Consider the following 16,815-nt stretch of genomic DNA (forward strand, 5'->3'; position numbering starts at 1 on the left):
CATTTTACCAGGATACTGGAAAGTTCCTAAAGTAGTACTGATGGTTAAGAAGGCTGAAAGGGATGGACAGTGGTGGGGAAATGATTCTGAGGGGTAGCTTTAACCATCACCAAGATATGCGTGTAGCTGACAAGGCCAGCATTAAATAGCCACCCTAATCACCTTTGAACTGAAAGGCTTGCTGACTAATTTTAGTTAAGACACAATCACATTGCTTTGGTCTGGTGTCAGTGAACCAATTTTTACTGATACTAGCTTTCCTTAAATTAAGAATTTAGTTCCCCAGCCACCATGGTGGGACTGGAGTTCATGTCTCTGGACCATTAGTCCAGGCTGCTGGCAATTTACCCACTGTACTATCGGAGCTAGAAAGCTACATATTAAGAACATAAGAAATAGAATATGCCACTCAGTCCCTCGTGTCTGCTTCAGTGGATGATCTTTTACCTTGTCAGCACTGTCTAGCACCAACAACATACTCTTTTATTCCCTTCATATCCAAAAGTCTATCAGACTCTATCCTGAACATACTCAGCAACTGAGCTTTCTCAGTCCACATAGGTGGTGAATACCAATGATTTACCACTCTCTGCGTGAAGAAGTTTCTTCTCATCTTTGTCCTGAATGGATAACACCTTTTTTTGAGATTATGAGTCCTGGTTCTAGATATGCCAGCCAGGAGAAACATCGTGCCTGCATCCACAGTGTCAAACCTGGGAAGAATTTTGTAAGTTTCAATAAGATCATCTCCTACTCTTCTGAACTCAAAAGTATAGGCAATTCTCATAGGACAATTTGGTGAACCTTCACTGCATATTCTCCATTGGAAGTGTGTCCTTGCTTGGGTAGGGAGACCAGACTTGTACAGAATATTCTAGGTATGGTCTCACTGAGACCCTAAGTAATTGAAGTAGGACAATTTTACTTTTACAAAAACAATCAGTGTGAATTTGTTAAAGGAGGTAATATCAAAGGGTTATGGTCATTGGATATTTTAGTGGAAGACTATCAATCTACACGACTCTGTGCTAGGTCCCTTGCTTTTCATGGTATATGTCAATGAGTTTAAATTGAAAAACGCGATTCAACAGTTTGCAGGTAATGCATACTTTGGTTGTGGTCGAAGGAGGAAGGTGTAGGCTGCAGAATGACTTCAATAGACTGGTCAAGTGGGTAGAAAGTGGTGAATGGAATTTAATCTGGAGAAGTGTCCCCTAAATTGTTATCTGACAAGGCAAGGGAATACACAATAAGTGATGGGATACTGAGAAGTGCAGGAAATAGAGGGGTTCTTGAGTGCCCCACATATGCCCACTCCCAGATCCCTGTTCCTGGAGCTCCATATATTGTCTTTCTTCATTCATCCTACCAAAAGCAGCACTTCACACATTTCTCTGTTAAATAGAATCTGACATCTAAAATGTGCTTATTTTACTAGTCTGTCCTCCTGAGGTTATTACTGCGATTCTTAGTTTTGTGTCACCTGCAAACTGTAAAATGATGCTTTGAATACTCAAGTCCAACTCATTAATATACTTTTGCTACTTTTCTGTTCACTTGACCTGTCCTTTGACATCTGCCTACAGCCCATGGCTTCCTTCCTTGGTATTAATCACCATTAATTAAAATCATGCACAGTGGTGTAATGTAGTTTTTATGTTAACGTACAGGCTAATCCAGAGGTACTAGTAACCTGGAGTTCATGTGTTCAAATCCCACAAGGACAGCTGGTGAATTTAACTTCAGTTTTAAAACAAAACACCCATGAATAAAAATGCCCCTAATGTTGTTGGAATATCAGAACTGACTCCTGGTGCTCTTCAGGGCTAATATTTGCCATACTTATTGGCTTAGACCAGTACGTGACTCCTTGTCCAAGTTCCTACCAACTCAGTTAACTTTTCACTCTTCTGGAATGGACCTATATCTGTATCAAATCTCCTGACAACCACCAGAATTGATCAATAAACCCCAGACTTGCTCGCAGAATTCCACCCTCCCAAAACAAACTTTAAAAGTTTTCAAAAAGCCCCTGATACTCAACCTGTCAGAACATGAAATACATTTGTTTTTCCTGGAAGACAAACCTTATTCTGCTGATTTTGAAAAAGAGACAATTGCACACACGTAGACCTTTATTGACGATTATCAATGTCCAGAGCGTGTGTGTTTTTTGCTCAGGACTCTTTGCACATCTGTAGACAATGTGCCAAACTCTATATTCAGTCCAAGATTATGTGTTCACTTTTCCTGCTTCCCCTGATTCTTCCGATAATCATCAAAGAAGTCATTGTAGGTGATGGTGATGGCCGTCACCAAGCGCATGAGCTCCTTGAAATCTACTTGCTCATCACAGTTCACGTCCAAGTCTCTCATGGTGTGAGCCACGGCCTCAGAATCTTTCCGATACTGCAAAAAAAGAACAGATTAAATAAAACCTAGTTTGGAAATTCCTTGCCACTCAGGAATTATTTAGAGGGAAAACACCTCATAGCTGGCTGCCCTACTTCTGCAGAAAGAATCATGAACAGCCATTCTTTGCTAGCCAAAGGATGTCTTCAGCAGATAAGATCCAAACACAAAAACTACATCACGCAATGTTTCCTGTTAAAGTCAGACTGTTAAGACAAAATTGGCATTTATATCTCATCAGGCACAAACTCAGGATACTCCAAAGCTCTTACGAGTCAATTAAATACTTTTGAAAAGTGATCACTGTTGGAATGTCAGAAATCAGGCTGGCAGGTGCCCACAAGCTGCAAAGTGACAGTGGCCACAGAGAACCAAGACATTGAGAGAGACCATTCAGCCCATCTTTAGTTTTTCATGGAGGAATTCTGCCAGGTATGATCCTTTGCTCGTATCCCGTCGCCCTCCAAGTCATCAGCCCTCCAGTGCCTGCTCAATCCCTTCTTGGAAGCTGTGTTTGATTTTGTTTCCATCAAGTTCTAGTCAAAGAATTCCAAATCATAAGTACTGTAAAAAAATATTCCTTCTCACATCTCTCCATCCCTTTTGACCAAAATTAAATGTGTGTGTCACCTGGTCCATGAACCATTCACTAGTGGAAAGAGCTGCCCTCTGGTTTCCTGTCTAATCCAGCATTGATCGTGTACATCTCTGACAGATCTTCTCAAACTTCTTTGTTCCAAGGAGAAGAACCCCAACTTGTCCAGTCCAACCTTTCGATGAAAACTCACATCTCAGGACTCTCTGTTGACTTGGCCTGTATTCACTCGGGTTTAGACTGAAAGGAGCTCTCACTGAAACATTCAAACATCTGACTGGGAGGTCTAGAGAGGATCGTTCCCATTGTTAGGAGGTTTAGAATCAAGGGTCAGCAAATGGGGAAAGTCATTTGGATGAACAGATGAGGAACTTGTGGAATTCTCTATCACAGAGGGCCGTGGAGTCCAAGTCACTGAATACATTTAAGGAGGAGATAGATTTCTAGATGTGAACAGCATCAAGGGTATACGGTGAGAGTTGGAACTAAGATAAAGTATCAGCCATGGTCATACTGACTGACAGGGCAAGCTCAAGGGGCCAAATGGCCAACTCCTGCTCAGTTTTTATATTTCCCAGTCTCCATTAAATCTGTGTCCTCTCCAGGACCTTCAGATTGTAAAGTATGTTGACTGGAACTGGATACAATAATCCAGCTGTGGCTTATCCAGTGTTTTCCACAGGCAAATACTCATGGAGTTTGGGATGAATATTGGCCTCTGAGCACAGAACTCCCATACTCTTCCTTGTGATATTTACATCCAATCAAGGGCCTCTCATCCAAAAGAAGTCATCTCCAGCTATTGCCACACTTCAAGGAGACTTTCAAAATGCTTTGGGAAATGTCAAGGTTGTGAACGACACTAAGAATTTAAGTGTCTTTAACAAACTGGTTCCAGCCTGAATTTTTCTACTCAAGTATCTGGAGCAGGCTTGAAGCTACCACGTTAGGAGTGCAGGAGTGCCACCCAGTGAATCAAGGTTAAAGACTCATCCGTTGCATACAGATTTAGTTGGCAGGTAGAAGCATTAAAGCTGAGATAATTGGAGCTTGGTGACTGCAGTAAGAATAGTGGATTGAAGAGGATACTGCAGATCTAATGCTTCAAGATTGTTTAGTAATTATACATAATGCTGCTGACTTGATTGAGACATCTTGAGCATGGAGACAAGATCTCTCCTCCCTTTTGCCCTCCAACATCGGCCTGGAATTCCCTGCCCTGGTTTGTGGGCTCAGGGTCAGTGTTTTCCAGACTCAGCAAAAATGTTCATTTGGATTGGGCAGTTACGCTCCAACACTTCAACATCTCTTCACTCTCTGGGCTCACTGATAAACAGTGGGATCTGGGTATAGTACCAGAGGGGGGCCCTATCCTCTCCCCACCCACAGCCAACTTCCACCCCTCCCTACATCAGTGCATGCAAACCTGCATCAACAATCTGTACTGATGACTCCTTCCTGAGGAATATTGCTCCTGACGAGGAGGAGGATGTGGCCCCATTGGGATCCACATCACTATATCTTTCTATTCCTTCCTCCCTCTCACTTTTATCCAGTTTCCCCTTCAACTCATCTCTGCCATTCACCCCAAGTACTTTGTGGGAGCAGGTTCCACATTCTCACTGCTCTCTGGGTAAAGTTGTTTCTCCCAAAACTCCTATCGAGTTTCCTGCCATTGGTTAGTCCTACCACCAATGTATCTACAGTACCAAACCCTTTCATAATCTGTCCATATAAAGGCAGAGTTTGTAAATGCTCTGCAGGTCAGGCAGCATCTGAGGAGGGAAAGCCAGCATCAATGTTTCATCAGAATCCTTCTAATGAAGGGTCATTGACCTGTCATGTTAACTTTCTTTCACTCACACAGATGCTGCCTGATCTGCTGAGCATTTCCAGCATTTTATGTTTTATTTCAGATTTCCAGCCCCTGTAGCTTTTTTTGATTTTCATCCTCTCAGCCTTCGCTGTTCTAAAGGCACAAGCCGTTCCTGGTGGTGCATCCTCACCACTGGTTTTATCACTGCCAATCTTTTTTTTTGCAAATTCTCCAGTGTGTTTATATATTTTGTATAATATGGTGGCCAGAACTGTACAGAGCATAATCAAAGTGTGCTCTCATCAAGATTTGATACAACACACAATGCCAGTCTTTTAGACGTAACTTGGTTTGGATTTATTGCTTTGGTCAGTATTCAGAGACATTTGTATATCCCACCTCCAGATCCTCTGTTCCTTGATCCCAATTTAGGACTCAGAATCACTGAAAATTTACAACACAGAAGCAGGCTCAGGCAGTCAAGAAAAGTCAGCCAGTCTCAGCCCATTTTTCCAGCACTAGTTTCCATCAGCCTGCAGGTTACTGTTCTTCAAGTTCACATCCCAGTTCTGTTTAAATATGATGAAGGTTTCTGACCACACCACATTTGTAGGCAGGGAGAGACCACTCCATGGGTGAAAAACTTCATTCTTCCCCTTCCACTGATACTATGATTTATTTAAACCTGTGCTCCCTGGATTTTGCCGCCTCTGCTAAGGCCCTTCCTATTTACTCTACCAAGGTCCTTTATAATTTTATGCACCTCAATTAAATCACCTTTAGCTCCTCTTTTCCAAAGGAATTAACTGTAGATTGTCCAAATTTTCCTCATTGCTACAACTTCCATTTGTGATGGCATCCTCATTAGTCCCTTCTACATCCCCTCTTTCCCATAATGTATCAGCTAAAACTATATGTGTACTTAAACTGTGGTCAATCGAATGCATACAATTCTAGCAAAACTTCCCTGTTCCTATATCCTGTGCCTCGGCTAGTAAAGGAAAGCATTCTGGGCATTCTGCCACACAAGCTGTGATCTGAAGCAACAGTCTGCCACAGACCCCATCTCACTGCAGACTGATGTCAAGCAAGGCTGCATCAATGCCTTTCCTCAATCATTTCCACTGCAACACTTCACCTCACTTCCAACAAGCTTCTCACTGGAATGGAGCGAGTCCACAGGACAAATGAGAAACTGTTCAACCTACATTACCTGCTCTCCAGAACCAAGGTCAGTCCAGCCTCAGTTATTGAGCTGTGTTACACGGATGTCACTTGAGTATATGCTCTTTCGAAGACAAAGCCCCAAGATATCGTTGACTGGTTCATACAAGAGAGTGGGCCTTACGCTTAACATCCATAAAACAAAGGTCCAACAGCGACCTATCCCTGCTTGACAACACCATCCCCAACAATAAATATCCACAAAGAGACCCTGTAAGATGTGGATCACTTTGCATATCTTGGGATCCACCTCTCTGCAAAAGCAAACATTGATGGTGTAATCTATCACCACTTTCGGTGTCCTGACACAGCTTTTTGTTGTCTGAGGGAAAGAGTGTCTGAAGATGAAGACCTCAAACTGCGCACATGGTTTACTGGGCCCATTACCAAAGTCTAAGACTGGAAATCAGTATTTGTTAACCATCATGTGTGCCACTTCGAGATTAAATTGGGAAGTAATCAAAAAGGGAAGGATGAAAAGAAGCCAGTGCTGGAGAAAGCTGTTGAGCGAACTTGTTATTACTGTAAGAAACCTGGCCATGTGATAGCTAATTGTACCCTTTTGAAGAAAAGGAAGGAAGCTGTGCCCAATGCTTGCTTTCAGGTAATTAAAAATCAAAAAGGTTTAGGAGATGCTGTTGAAGATCAGTCCTTGCAAGAGGTAAAAGCTGAAAAGTTGGAGGAGGTGAGAAAGGAATTCCGTTCTTATGTATCAGAGGGTTTTGTTTCACTGAATGATGGGTCACCCCAGGTGCCAGTGAAAATTCTTAGAGATACTGGGGCTTGCCAATCTCTCTTACTGGACAGTGTTTTAAATTTTGGTGAAGAAACTGACACTGGTGAGGTAAATCTAGTGCGAGGTGTTACAGGTGACACCATATCTGTCCCTTTACACAAAGTAATTTTAAAGTCAAGGTTCGTAGAAGGTCCCGTCGAGATAGGGATAAGACCTAGTTTGCCAGTGGAAGGAGTTTCTTTGTTATTGGGGAATGACCTTGCAGATGGAGAAATTGTCCCTGTGGTACGGTTAACGACCAAACCAAGGATTGATGAGTCTGAGAATGATCCAGATGTTTACCCATCCTGTACAGTGACTCGAACTAGAGCTAAAGAATTAGCCAAGGTCGACAGTCCTGCGCAGTCTGATGTGGTTCCTTGTGACGGTCCTAAACAGGAAGAAAATTATAATGCCTTGTCTGAGACTTTTCTGTCTTCAATGGAGGATCAAAATCCTTGTAGTGAGCCTGAATTTAAATATTTGTCTTTGTCGAGGAAGTAATTTATGATGGAACAGACAAAGGACCCTGAGTTGACAGAATTGAAAGAAAAAGCACTCTCATGTGAGGAGATTGAAAAAGTGCCAATTGGATATTATGTCAAAAATGGAGTGTTAATGAGGAAATGGAGACCTCCTCATGTCCCTGTTAATGAGGAATGGGAAGTTATTCATCAGGTTGTGGTTCCAAAAGTTTATAGGAATGAGATTTTAAACCTGGCTCATAGTATGCCTTTGGGTGGTCATTTTGGTGTGAATAAAACTGTAGGGAAGATCTTGAAACAATTCTATTGGCCTGGTTTGAGAAAGGATGTGGTGATGTTTTGTTGAACTTGTCACACATGTCAGATGGTAGGTAAACCAAATCAAAAACCCCCTGTGGCTCCGTTGAAGCTAATTTCTGCTTTTGGTGAACCCTTTTCGAAGGTGATTGTGGACTGTGTTGGCCCATTATCAAAGTCTAAGACTGGAAATCAGTATTTGTTAACCATCATGTGTGCCACTTCTAGATTTCCAGAGGCAATATCCCTTAGAAATAATAAGGCCAAGATGGTGTCAAAGGATCTTTTAAAATTTTTTACCTTGTTTGGTTTGCCAAAAGAAATCCAATCTGATCAAGGCAGTAATTTTATGTCTAATTTTTTTCAACAACTAGTCTATGAGCTGGGAGCAAAGCAGATTGTATCATCTGCATATCACCCAGAATCTCAGGGAGCTCTGGAGAGATTTCATTCTACTCTCAAAAACATGCTGAAGACATATTGCTTTGAAAACACAAAGGATTGGGACGAAGGCGTTCAATTACTTTTGTTTGCCATTAGAGAATCAATCCAGGAGTCATTAGGATTTAGTCCGTTTGAGCTTGTATTTGGACATAGGGTGAGAGGATCTTTGGAATTGTTAAGAGAGCAATGGGTTAATGAAGAAGTGCACTTGAGTCTGTTGGACTATGTCCAAAAATTTAAAACTCGGTTGGAGAGAGTCTGCCAGCTAGCGAGAGAGAATTTGAAAACCAGCCAGATAAGAATGAAGACATGTTTTGACAGACGTGCTCGGCCTAGGACATTTGCAGTGGGGCAAAAGGTGTTAGTATTTTTCCCTAGGCAAAATAATCCCTTGCAATCTCATTTTTCTGGACCATATATTATTGAATCCTGAGTGACTGATTTGACATATATAATCAAAACACCAGATAGACGCAAGAAAACACAGCTCTGTCATGTAGACATTTTGAAGCCTTATTATGAGAGAGATTCAGTTGTGGCCATGGTGGGTGATATGAAGGTTGTTTCTAGAATGCCTGATGTTGATATTGAGGAAGGCCAATTTAGACCAAATATTGTTCCATCGAAACTAAAAAACCAAAATATCCTGGAGAACCTTGAAACGAAGTTGGACCATTTACAAGTTTTGCAAAAACAACGGATGAGAGAATTAATTTTAAAATTTAAAAATCTGTTCCCAGATGTTCCAAACAGAACATCGATAATTACCCATGATGTTGATGTTGGGGATGCAAAACCAATCAAACAACATCCATATCGAATGAATGTGGAAAAAAGTAAACTTGTTGATCAGGAGATAAAATACATGTTGGAAAATGATATTATTAGACATTCTACTTCAAACTGGAGTTCGCCCTGTGTTATTGTACCTAAACCTGATGGAACTGTTAGATTTTGCACAGATTACAGGAAAGTGAATGCTGTAACGAAGTCAGATGCTTACACTATTCCTAAGGTGGATGATTGCATAGACAGAGTGGGAAAGGCAAAATTTCTTACAAAGATTGACCTATTAAAAGGGTACTGGTGTGTTCCATTAACAGATAGAGGACGGGAGATTTCAGCCTTTGTAACCCCTTCTGGATTGTATGAATATAATGTTTTGCCATTTGGAATGAAAAATGCTCCTGCAACATTTCAACGAATGATTAATTCAGTGATTCATGGGTTAAAACATACAGGTGCCTACATTGACGACTTAGTGACCGGGAATGATACATGGGAGGATCACGTATCTGCGTTAGAAAGGTTGTTTGAAAGACTTTCCGAGGCTAACCTTACAGTTAACTTGGCTAAAAGTGAATTTGGCCATGCCACTGTGACGTATCTTGGTTATGTTGTAGGTCAAGGCAAGCAAGCTCCTGTTCAGGCAAAAGTTCAAGCAATATCTGAGTTCCCTATTCCCACGGGTACGAGGACTGTTAGAAGATTTTTGGGAATGGTTGGATATTATCGAAAATTTTGTAAAAATTTTGCTGATATTGCTCTTCCCCTAACTAATCTTCTGAAGAAGGGAGTAAAGTTTGTTTGGACAGATTCTTGTCAAGAAGCATTTGAGAAGCTGAAAGCCATTTTATGCTACCATCCTGTGCTCAAATCACCTGACTTTGAAAAGCCATTTTCGTTAGCAGTAGATGCCAGTGATGAAGCTGCAGGAGCTGTGTTGTTGCAGAAAGGTGACCTTGATGATATTGACCATCCGGTAGCTTACTTTTCAAAGAAATTTAATGAGCATCAAAAGAATTATTCCACCATGGAGAAAGAATTACTGTCACTTGTTTTAGCCTTGCAACATTTCAGTGTATATGTTTGCACCGCTCAGAAACCATTGACTGTGTATACAGATCATAACCCATTGGTGTTTCTGAGCCGAGTCAAAAACAAGAACAGAAGGCTGTTAAACTGGAGTTTAATTTTGCAAGAGTTTGATCTCATGATAACTCACATTAAAGGCAAAGATAACATGATTGCTGATTGTCTTTCCCAATGTTAAATGGGAAACATATATGTTTACTAATCTGATATTCTGTAATTGTGTAGCAGGATAATTATTAACATTACTAACAGTATGTGCGGTTAAAATTTTTCTTGGGAAACATTCTTTTTAGGTGGGAGGTGTTACGGACTCGGTGAAAGTTCCTTTAAGATAGAGTGTGTGTGTGTGGCGTGCTTACGTAAATAGAAGATAAAGGACGTAATGACGTTGTTGAAGAGGTCAGTCGAAGTCGAAGGGAGAGAGAGAGAGAAAAGGGAGAGAGACACCAGCCTGCTAGTTTTTCTCTATCGATGGATGAGAAACAATAACTGTGTCTGCCATTGAAATCCATGTATGGAAATTGGAAGTAATCCGGTGGAGTTCACTTTGTTGCTGGCCTGTAGAAGGAAACAGGTATTTGTGTGGACGACCACGATTTGGATGCTTTTCGGGGTGAGGAAGTCACTACTGAGTAAACACTGAAGTGTCGTTTGGGTTCCATCGTGGAACATTTGGATTTCGTAATTACTCTCTCTATGTTCTCTACATCTACGTCTTATCTTCAGTCAACGGTGGTGGCTGAAGAAGCCCTTACTCATGTTTCACCTTATGGCTTGCGGAACTGAACTTTAAGAACCATTCCTGGACTTGGAGGTTGGGACTTTGCCACACACACATGAAGAGTTTAGTTTTTGGGGTTAATGTTCAAGGTTTAACATTTTTGAATTCTAACATACTAACATTTTTACTTCTATTTTTCGTATTATTATAAGTAGTGATTAATAGAATAGTGTTTAACACTGAATCATGACTCAGTGTGTCTCTTTTGTTGCTGATTTTGTAACACATGAAACAAAGGTCCAAGAGTGACCTATCCCTGCTTGACAGCACCATCCCCAACAATATCTACGCACAAAGAGACCCTGTAAGATGTGGATCACTTTGCATATCTTGGGATCCACCTCTCTGCAAAAGCAAACATTGAAACATTGATGATATAATCTATCACCACTTTCGGTGTCTTGACACAGCTTTTTGTTGTCTGAGGGAAAGAGTGTCTGAAGATCAAGACCTCAAACTGCGCACATGGTTTACCGGGCAGCAGTGATCCCTGCCCTTCTATATGCTTCTGGGATACAGACTACCTACAGCAGCAGCTTCAAAGCACTGGAGAGATGCCACGAAGGCATCTCTGCAAATCCTTCAAATGCCCTGGCATCTTAAGTGAACATCCTTCCCCAAGCCCACATCCAGCAATGAGGCTCTAATTACACTCAGTCAGTTCTGATGGGAGGGCATGTTGTTCTACTCCATCATTGCAAGAGATCACCAAATGGACAGAGGATACGATTCAAGAATGTTCTCAAAGCCTTCTTGAAAACATGTAATCAAACAGCAAAGAAAGTTAGATGCTGGAAATCTGAAATAAGAACATAAAATACTCAGCAGGTGAGGCAGCATCCATGGAGAGACAACAAAATTAACGTTTCCAATTGGTGCAAGGTTCTGATGAAAGACCCTTCATTAACTGAAAACATTAACTCTGTTTCTCCCTCCACAGACGTCGCCTGACCTGCTGAGTATTTACAATATGTTTTGATTTTATTTTATATTTGAAAATGTGTAACATCCCCACTGACTTCTGAGAATCTCTGACCCATGACAGCTCGAAGTGGTGGAGCATTTGGGAAGGCATTAATAACCAAGTCCTTTTGTCAGGAGTGCATGGAAGCCCAGTGTAAATGACAGAAATACAGCAGCTCCCGTTCCAACACCCACCTGTCCTGCCTCACCTGTAGCAGAGACGACCGATCCCACATTGGCTTCATCAGTTACCTCAGGCCCCATCCTCAACCCTGAGGATGTTGCACCTTCCCAAGTGTATTACCTCACACTACCCTGGATTAAATTCTGTTTTCTATTTTTCCACCCAAGCCATCTATCCTGCAGTCTAAACTTTTCTCCTCATTGAGAACCATACCAGCAATTTCTGCATCATCTATGACTATTGAGCTTCGGTCTAAATCATTAACATATATCACATAAAGCTAGAGACTGAGCCCTGTGGAGCTCCACTGGTAGCAGCCTTCCAGTCACAAGGACTCCCATCAATCACTACTGTTTGCTTCCCGACATTGAAGGAGTCTTGGATCCATTTGCTACTCTCCCTTTGATCCCAAGGGCTTTTAGCTGTTTTGACCAGCCTGTCATGTGTGACCGTGTCAAAATCCATGTAAACTTCATCAAATGCACTGCCCTTATCAAGTTTCTTGGTTACCTCAAAGAATTTAAGTTAGTCAGTCAGGGCCTCCACAATTTCCCCCATGGTTCTTTGAACAGCCAGGGATAGATGTCATTAGTCTGGCCATATATCCATTTTGCATTAGATGAACCCCTAAATAGTTCCTCTTTTACTGTTGTTGATTTCATTTAATATTTGACATGCATTCTCTCCAACTACAGCAACAGCATCATCCTCCTCTGTTATAAAGATAATCACAAAACTTTCATTAAGAATCTTGCCCACCTCCTCTACCTGCACACACAGGTTGCCTTTTCAGTCCCAACTTTTCTACAGATACCCTCTTACTTTTTACCTCATTTTTTACCTCATTATAAAACGTCACTGGATTTTTGTAATCTTATTTTGTAATAACTTTTCATACCCTCAGTTTGCGCTTTAATGCCAATACTCCATTTTATATTACTTATCTTGGCTTTCTATGAAGTTAGATTCTTGTTGTTTAACAAAAGTTTCTATATTTTGCCCTATTCTACTTTCAGTGCCCCTTGTCATCCAGGGGGCTGTAGATTGGAGATTTTTTAAAATCTTAGCTTGCAGGGAGAGAAGGGTAGGAACTTGTGGACTTCTTTGGATGAAGTAAATGACAAAAGACCAGAAAATAATATTTGTGCATGATCCCACTTTTCCAGTATGATTAGAAACGTTACCAAATTGTAGCCATACTCCCACTCAGTCCACTCTCACTCCCTCTGCCCTTTACAGTGGAGCACATAGTGTGTTATATCACCCTGGACTCTCTGTGGATGTTAGTACTAATCAGAACTCATTGGCAGAAAGCAGTAGCAGAGAAAAAACCTCCTCACAAATCCCTGAACAAGAAGCCCTCACAACTCGATAATTTACCTTCAGGAAATTTTTAAGCTTTTTCTCCAGGAGTTTTGAGAGTTTATCCTTGGGCAGTTTGGTCTTATCTGCCTCTTCCCCAGAGTATTTGTAGAAGACTTCGATGGTTCTATCCATGGCTTTTTCCAGTTCAGATAGCTGACTGTGAAGGAGGGAAGAAAGGGTTGGGTTGGCAAAAAATATTTTGTGGAAAGCGAGAGGTTAGAGTGAGATCACATACACTTCTCCTTCATACACGATGCAGGAAATCTCCGAAAAACAGCATTAAGCCCCGCACCAGATCCCAAATAAACCGGTTCTGTTGCCGCCCATCACAGAGTGGACCCGTCACATTTATCACTCAAATCACTTTATCCCTTAGGAATTTAAAAGTTAAACATGGTATCATACTTCACTTGAACAAATGAAACCGTTGTCCAGATTGCCGCAAATCTTCCTTCTCCTCACCAATCAGCCGATTCAAGGGGCAAAAATAACGGGACCTGGGCTTTATACACACCTGTTATCACAGCGATCAGAGCCGCTTCGCTTCAGTTCATTGGCCGATCCGTCAACCAATTCCCGATATCCGCACCGGAAAGGCTGCTTTCCATTGGTGAAACAACAGGTCCCGACTTCCCAGTTCCCTCTGTCCCGGGGGAATCATTCATCAGGAAACAAGCCGCCAGTTCCCGGTAAATCCCTGTCGAAGGTCAGGGTTCCCCAGGGAGGAATCTTTGGCCAAAGCTCGGAGTTCAAAGGATGATGTCCCTCCTGAAAACTGAGATCGCAGATTCGCGGGGGAGGGGGGAAGTGAAGTAGGAGGGAATACTGCAAGAAATTGGAGTTTTCCAGGAGGTATCTCAGCCCAGTCATTACCGTCCCGAGGGAATTCTTGCTTGGAGTCTGCTCCCCAGAGTTTCGATGTTCATATTCCCAACGAATGCGCTCCCCCCCCCCCCCCCAACCCATCAGCGCTGTTTTTCCCAGTATTTGCTCCTGTTCCATTCCCTGTTCCTATCTCATTCCCAGATCCAACCTGGGTTCTACTCCCAGTCTCACATTTCGGAATTCCCCTGAACTTCACTCACCTGAAAGGTGTGTAGGATCTGGCGAATGAATGCTGCTTCTGGGGCTGAAATATATGCTGACAGCTTAATATTCACTTGTCAATCACATCATATCCTGCATGCGATCAGTCCCCAGCCCCGCGTCCCAGGATCATAGCCACTTTCCAATCAGAGGGAACAATCGGAGAGTGAATGCTAAGCTGCTATTTACCACACGCCACGACTGCACTCGAGTAGCTTGCATCACAAAACTCATCCCACTGATTCATCCAGTTCTGACACCTCAACATTGCCAACACGTTAGGTCCACCTTCTATCTCTTGACACCTCTTTTTCCTGAGCACCACTAGACTGTCTTTTCCCCCTGTCCCTCAGCCCTAGTTTCCCACTTTTGATCAGTGTCTCCAAGAATAAATCCAATTGTTTCATTGCACCATTTCGCTAACTGCACTTGATTTCCCTTTACTAGAATGTGATTCCCTAACTTAAAATGAACGCCCAAAAAATTACGGGCTGAGGCTCTTCCACCAGTTTGATGTCCAGCTTATAAATTTGGAAATACACCCATCCATGATTAGAATCACTACTCTTGTCCATTCCAAGTGCATAAAAACACATGAATTACCCTCAGTGTACCAGCATCACCAGAGAGCCGTGGCATGCTGTGAAAGGAAATGGAAACAGCAGAGAATGCCAGACACTGTCTATGTAGTCACACCACTGCAGAGAAATGCCAGAAATTTCACTGAAGCCTCTAATTTACCAGCATGGCCTTCAATGCCTTGGCGATTTAAGTGATAAGGCCAAGATACTTAACTTGCTGTGTGAGTACCTTCCTCACCCAGTCAGTAAGTGCATTCCAAATTCCAACCACCCTCTAGGTGAAAACGTGTACCTCACCGTACTTGTGCACATGACAATAAACTCAAATTGACTTGTTCCTCCGATCCCCTCTAAAACTCTTACTTCTTACCCTGTACATATGCCCAATCATTTTAATTACCTCTGGTATGGGGAAAAGTTTCCTGCTCTCTATCCTATCAATGCCCCTCGTAATTTTTTATACCTCTGTCAGGTCCTCCTCTCAGACTCCTCTGCTCCGAGGAAAACAGACGCAGCCAATACAGTCTGTCCTATAACTGAAAGCTCCATCTTGATCAACATCCTGGTGAATCTCTTCTACACCCCTTTCAGCGTAATTATGTCCTTTCCATGGTGTGGTGAGCAGAACTGTACACAGTACTCCAGAAAAATAGCCTAACCAATGTTTTATAAGTTTGTGCCATAATCTTTCTGCTCTTATATTCTATGACTGGCTAATGAAGACAAGTATCTCATGTGTCCTTCACCACCTTATTCACGGCACTGTACCTTCAGGGATCCTTGGACTTGTTCACGAAGGTACTTCTGTTCCTCAGTACTCCCTGGAGTCCTGGCATTCATTGTGTATTTCTCACCCTTATACTAGTCTTCCCGACGTGCATCATCCCAGTCTTATCAGGATTATATTCTATCCGTATTGCTCTGCGTATCTCACCAACTGATCAATATCATCCTGTAGCCAACAACTATCCTATTAAAAACACCTTAAAATGTCATGTTCTTCTGCAAACTTACTAATCATGCTTCCTACATTCATATCCAATTTGTTAATATATACAATGAATGGTGGGTCCCAGCACTGATCCCTGTTGTACAATATTGGTCACAGGATTCCAGTCACAAAAACAACTCTCCACCATCTCTTTCTTCCTCCTATTACCACTCCAGTTTTGGATACAATTTTCCAGTTTGTCCTGGATCCAAGGGGCTCTAACCATTTGGACCCGGATCCTGTGTGGGTCCTTATCAAAGGCCTCACTCAGTTGTGGCAGGTATGACATATAGACCGTGACGGTGGGTTCAGTTTGGGCGTGAGCAGTTTCCTGGAGGGGCAGAGGATGGCCCTAAACGGCTTTCTTATCCAAGTCAGTAAGGTAAAGACTAACATGGTGAAATGGGTGTGTGCCAAATTGCCTGTGACCCGTGACTGCAGCGAGAGATGCACATTTTGTCTGCTACTGTTTGAGGATGGCCAATGTACATTTCAGCATCTTGCCGAGGTCAACTCACAGCTTTGTATTATGCCTGCCAATGGAAAGATCTCTAACTTTGGTTGATGGACACAGGAAGAGAACTGCATGTGGGAGTGAACCATGTATTGATGCCTGAGAACTGAGGTGGTTTGTCTAGTAGCTCCAGTGATGGTGAAGTGTGACTTTGGGTTTTGACACCAAGGGTGAAAACATTATAGTCTCCTATATCGGACCAAACACAGATTGGGTGATCCCCTTGCAGAACACCTGTGTTCAGTCTGTAGGAGTGACCTGAGTTTCTGGTCATTTGCCACTTTAATTTCCACCCCAGTTTCACTGTGACCTATCTGACTCTGCCCTCTTGTACTGTTACAACAAGGTTCAGTGCAAGCTTGAGGAACAACATTCTAGGCACTTTGCAGCCTTCCAGGTTTGACATCAAATTCACCAACCTTGGGTA

At 42.2% G+C, this 16,815-nt stretch overlaps 1 protein-coding gene across 1 annotated transcript; it reads right to left on the bottom strand.

Moving 5' to 3' along the window:
- Positions 1-2,117: 2,117 nt before the first annotated feature.
- LOC127582496 (protein S100-Z-like) lies at positions 2,118-13,661 on the bottom strand. Its single transcript, XM_052037803.1, has 3 exons — positions 13,622-13,661; positions 13,232-13,373; positions 2,118-2,409 (listed from the first exon to the last, which is right to left on the bottom strand). The coding sequence occupies exons 2-3, from the start codon at positions 13,346-13,348 to the stop codon at positions 2,242-2,244; spliced, it is 285 nt and encodes a 94-aa protein (XP_051893763.1). The 5' UTR covers positions 13,349-13,373; positions 13,622-13,661; the 3' UTR covers positions 2,118-2,241.
- Positions 13,662-16,815: the final 3,154 nt, after the last annotated feature.

Source organism: Pristis pectinata, chromosome 24, assembly GCF_009764475.1.
Source record: "Pristis pectinata isolate sPriPec2 chromosome 24, sPriPec2.1.pri, whole genome shotgun sequence".
In the NCBI taxonomy this organism is placed as follows: domain Eukaryota; kingdom Metazoa; phylum Chordata; class Chondrichthyes; order Rhinopristiformes; family Pristidae; genus Pristis; species Pristis pectinata.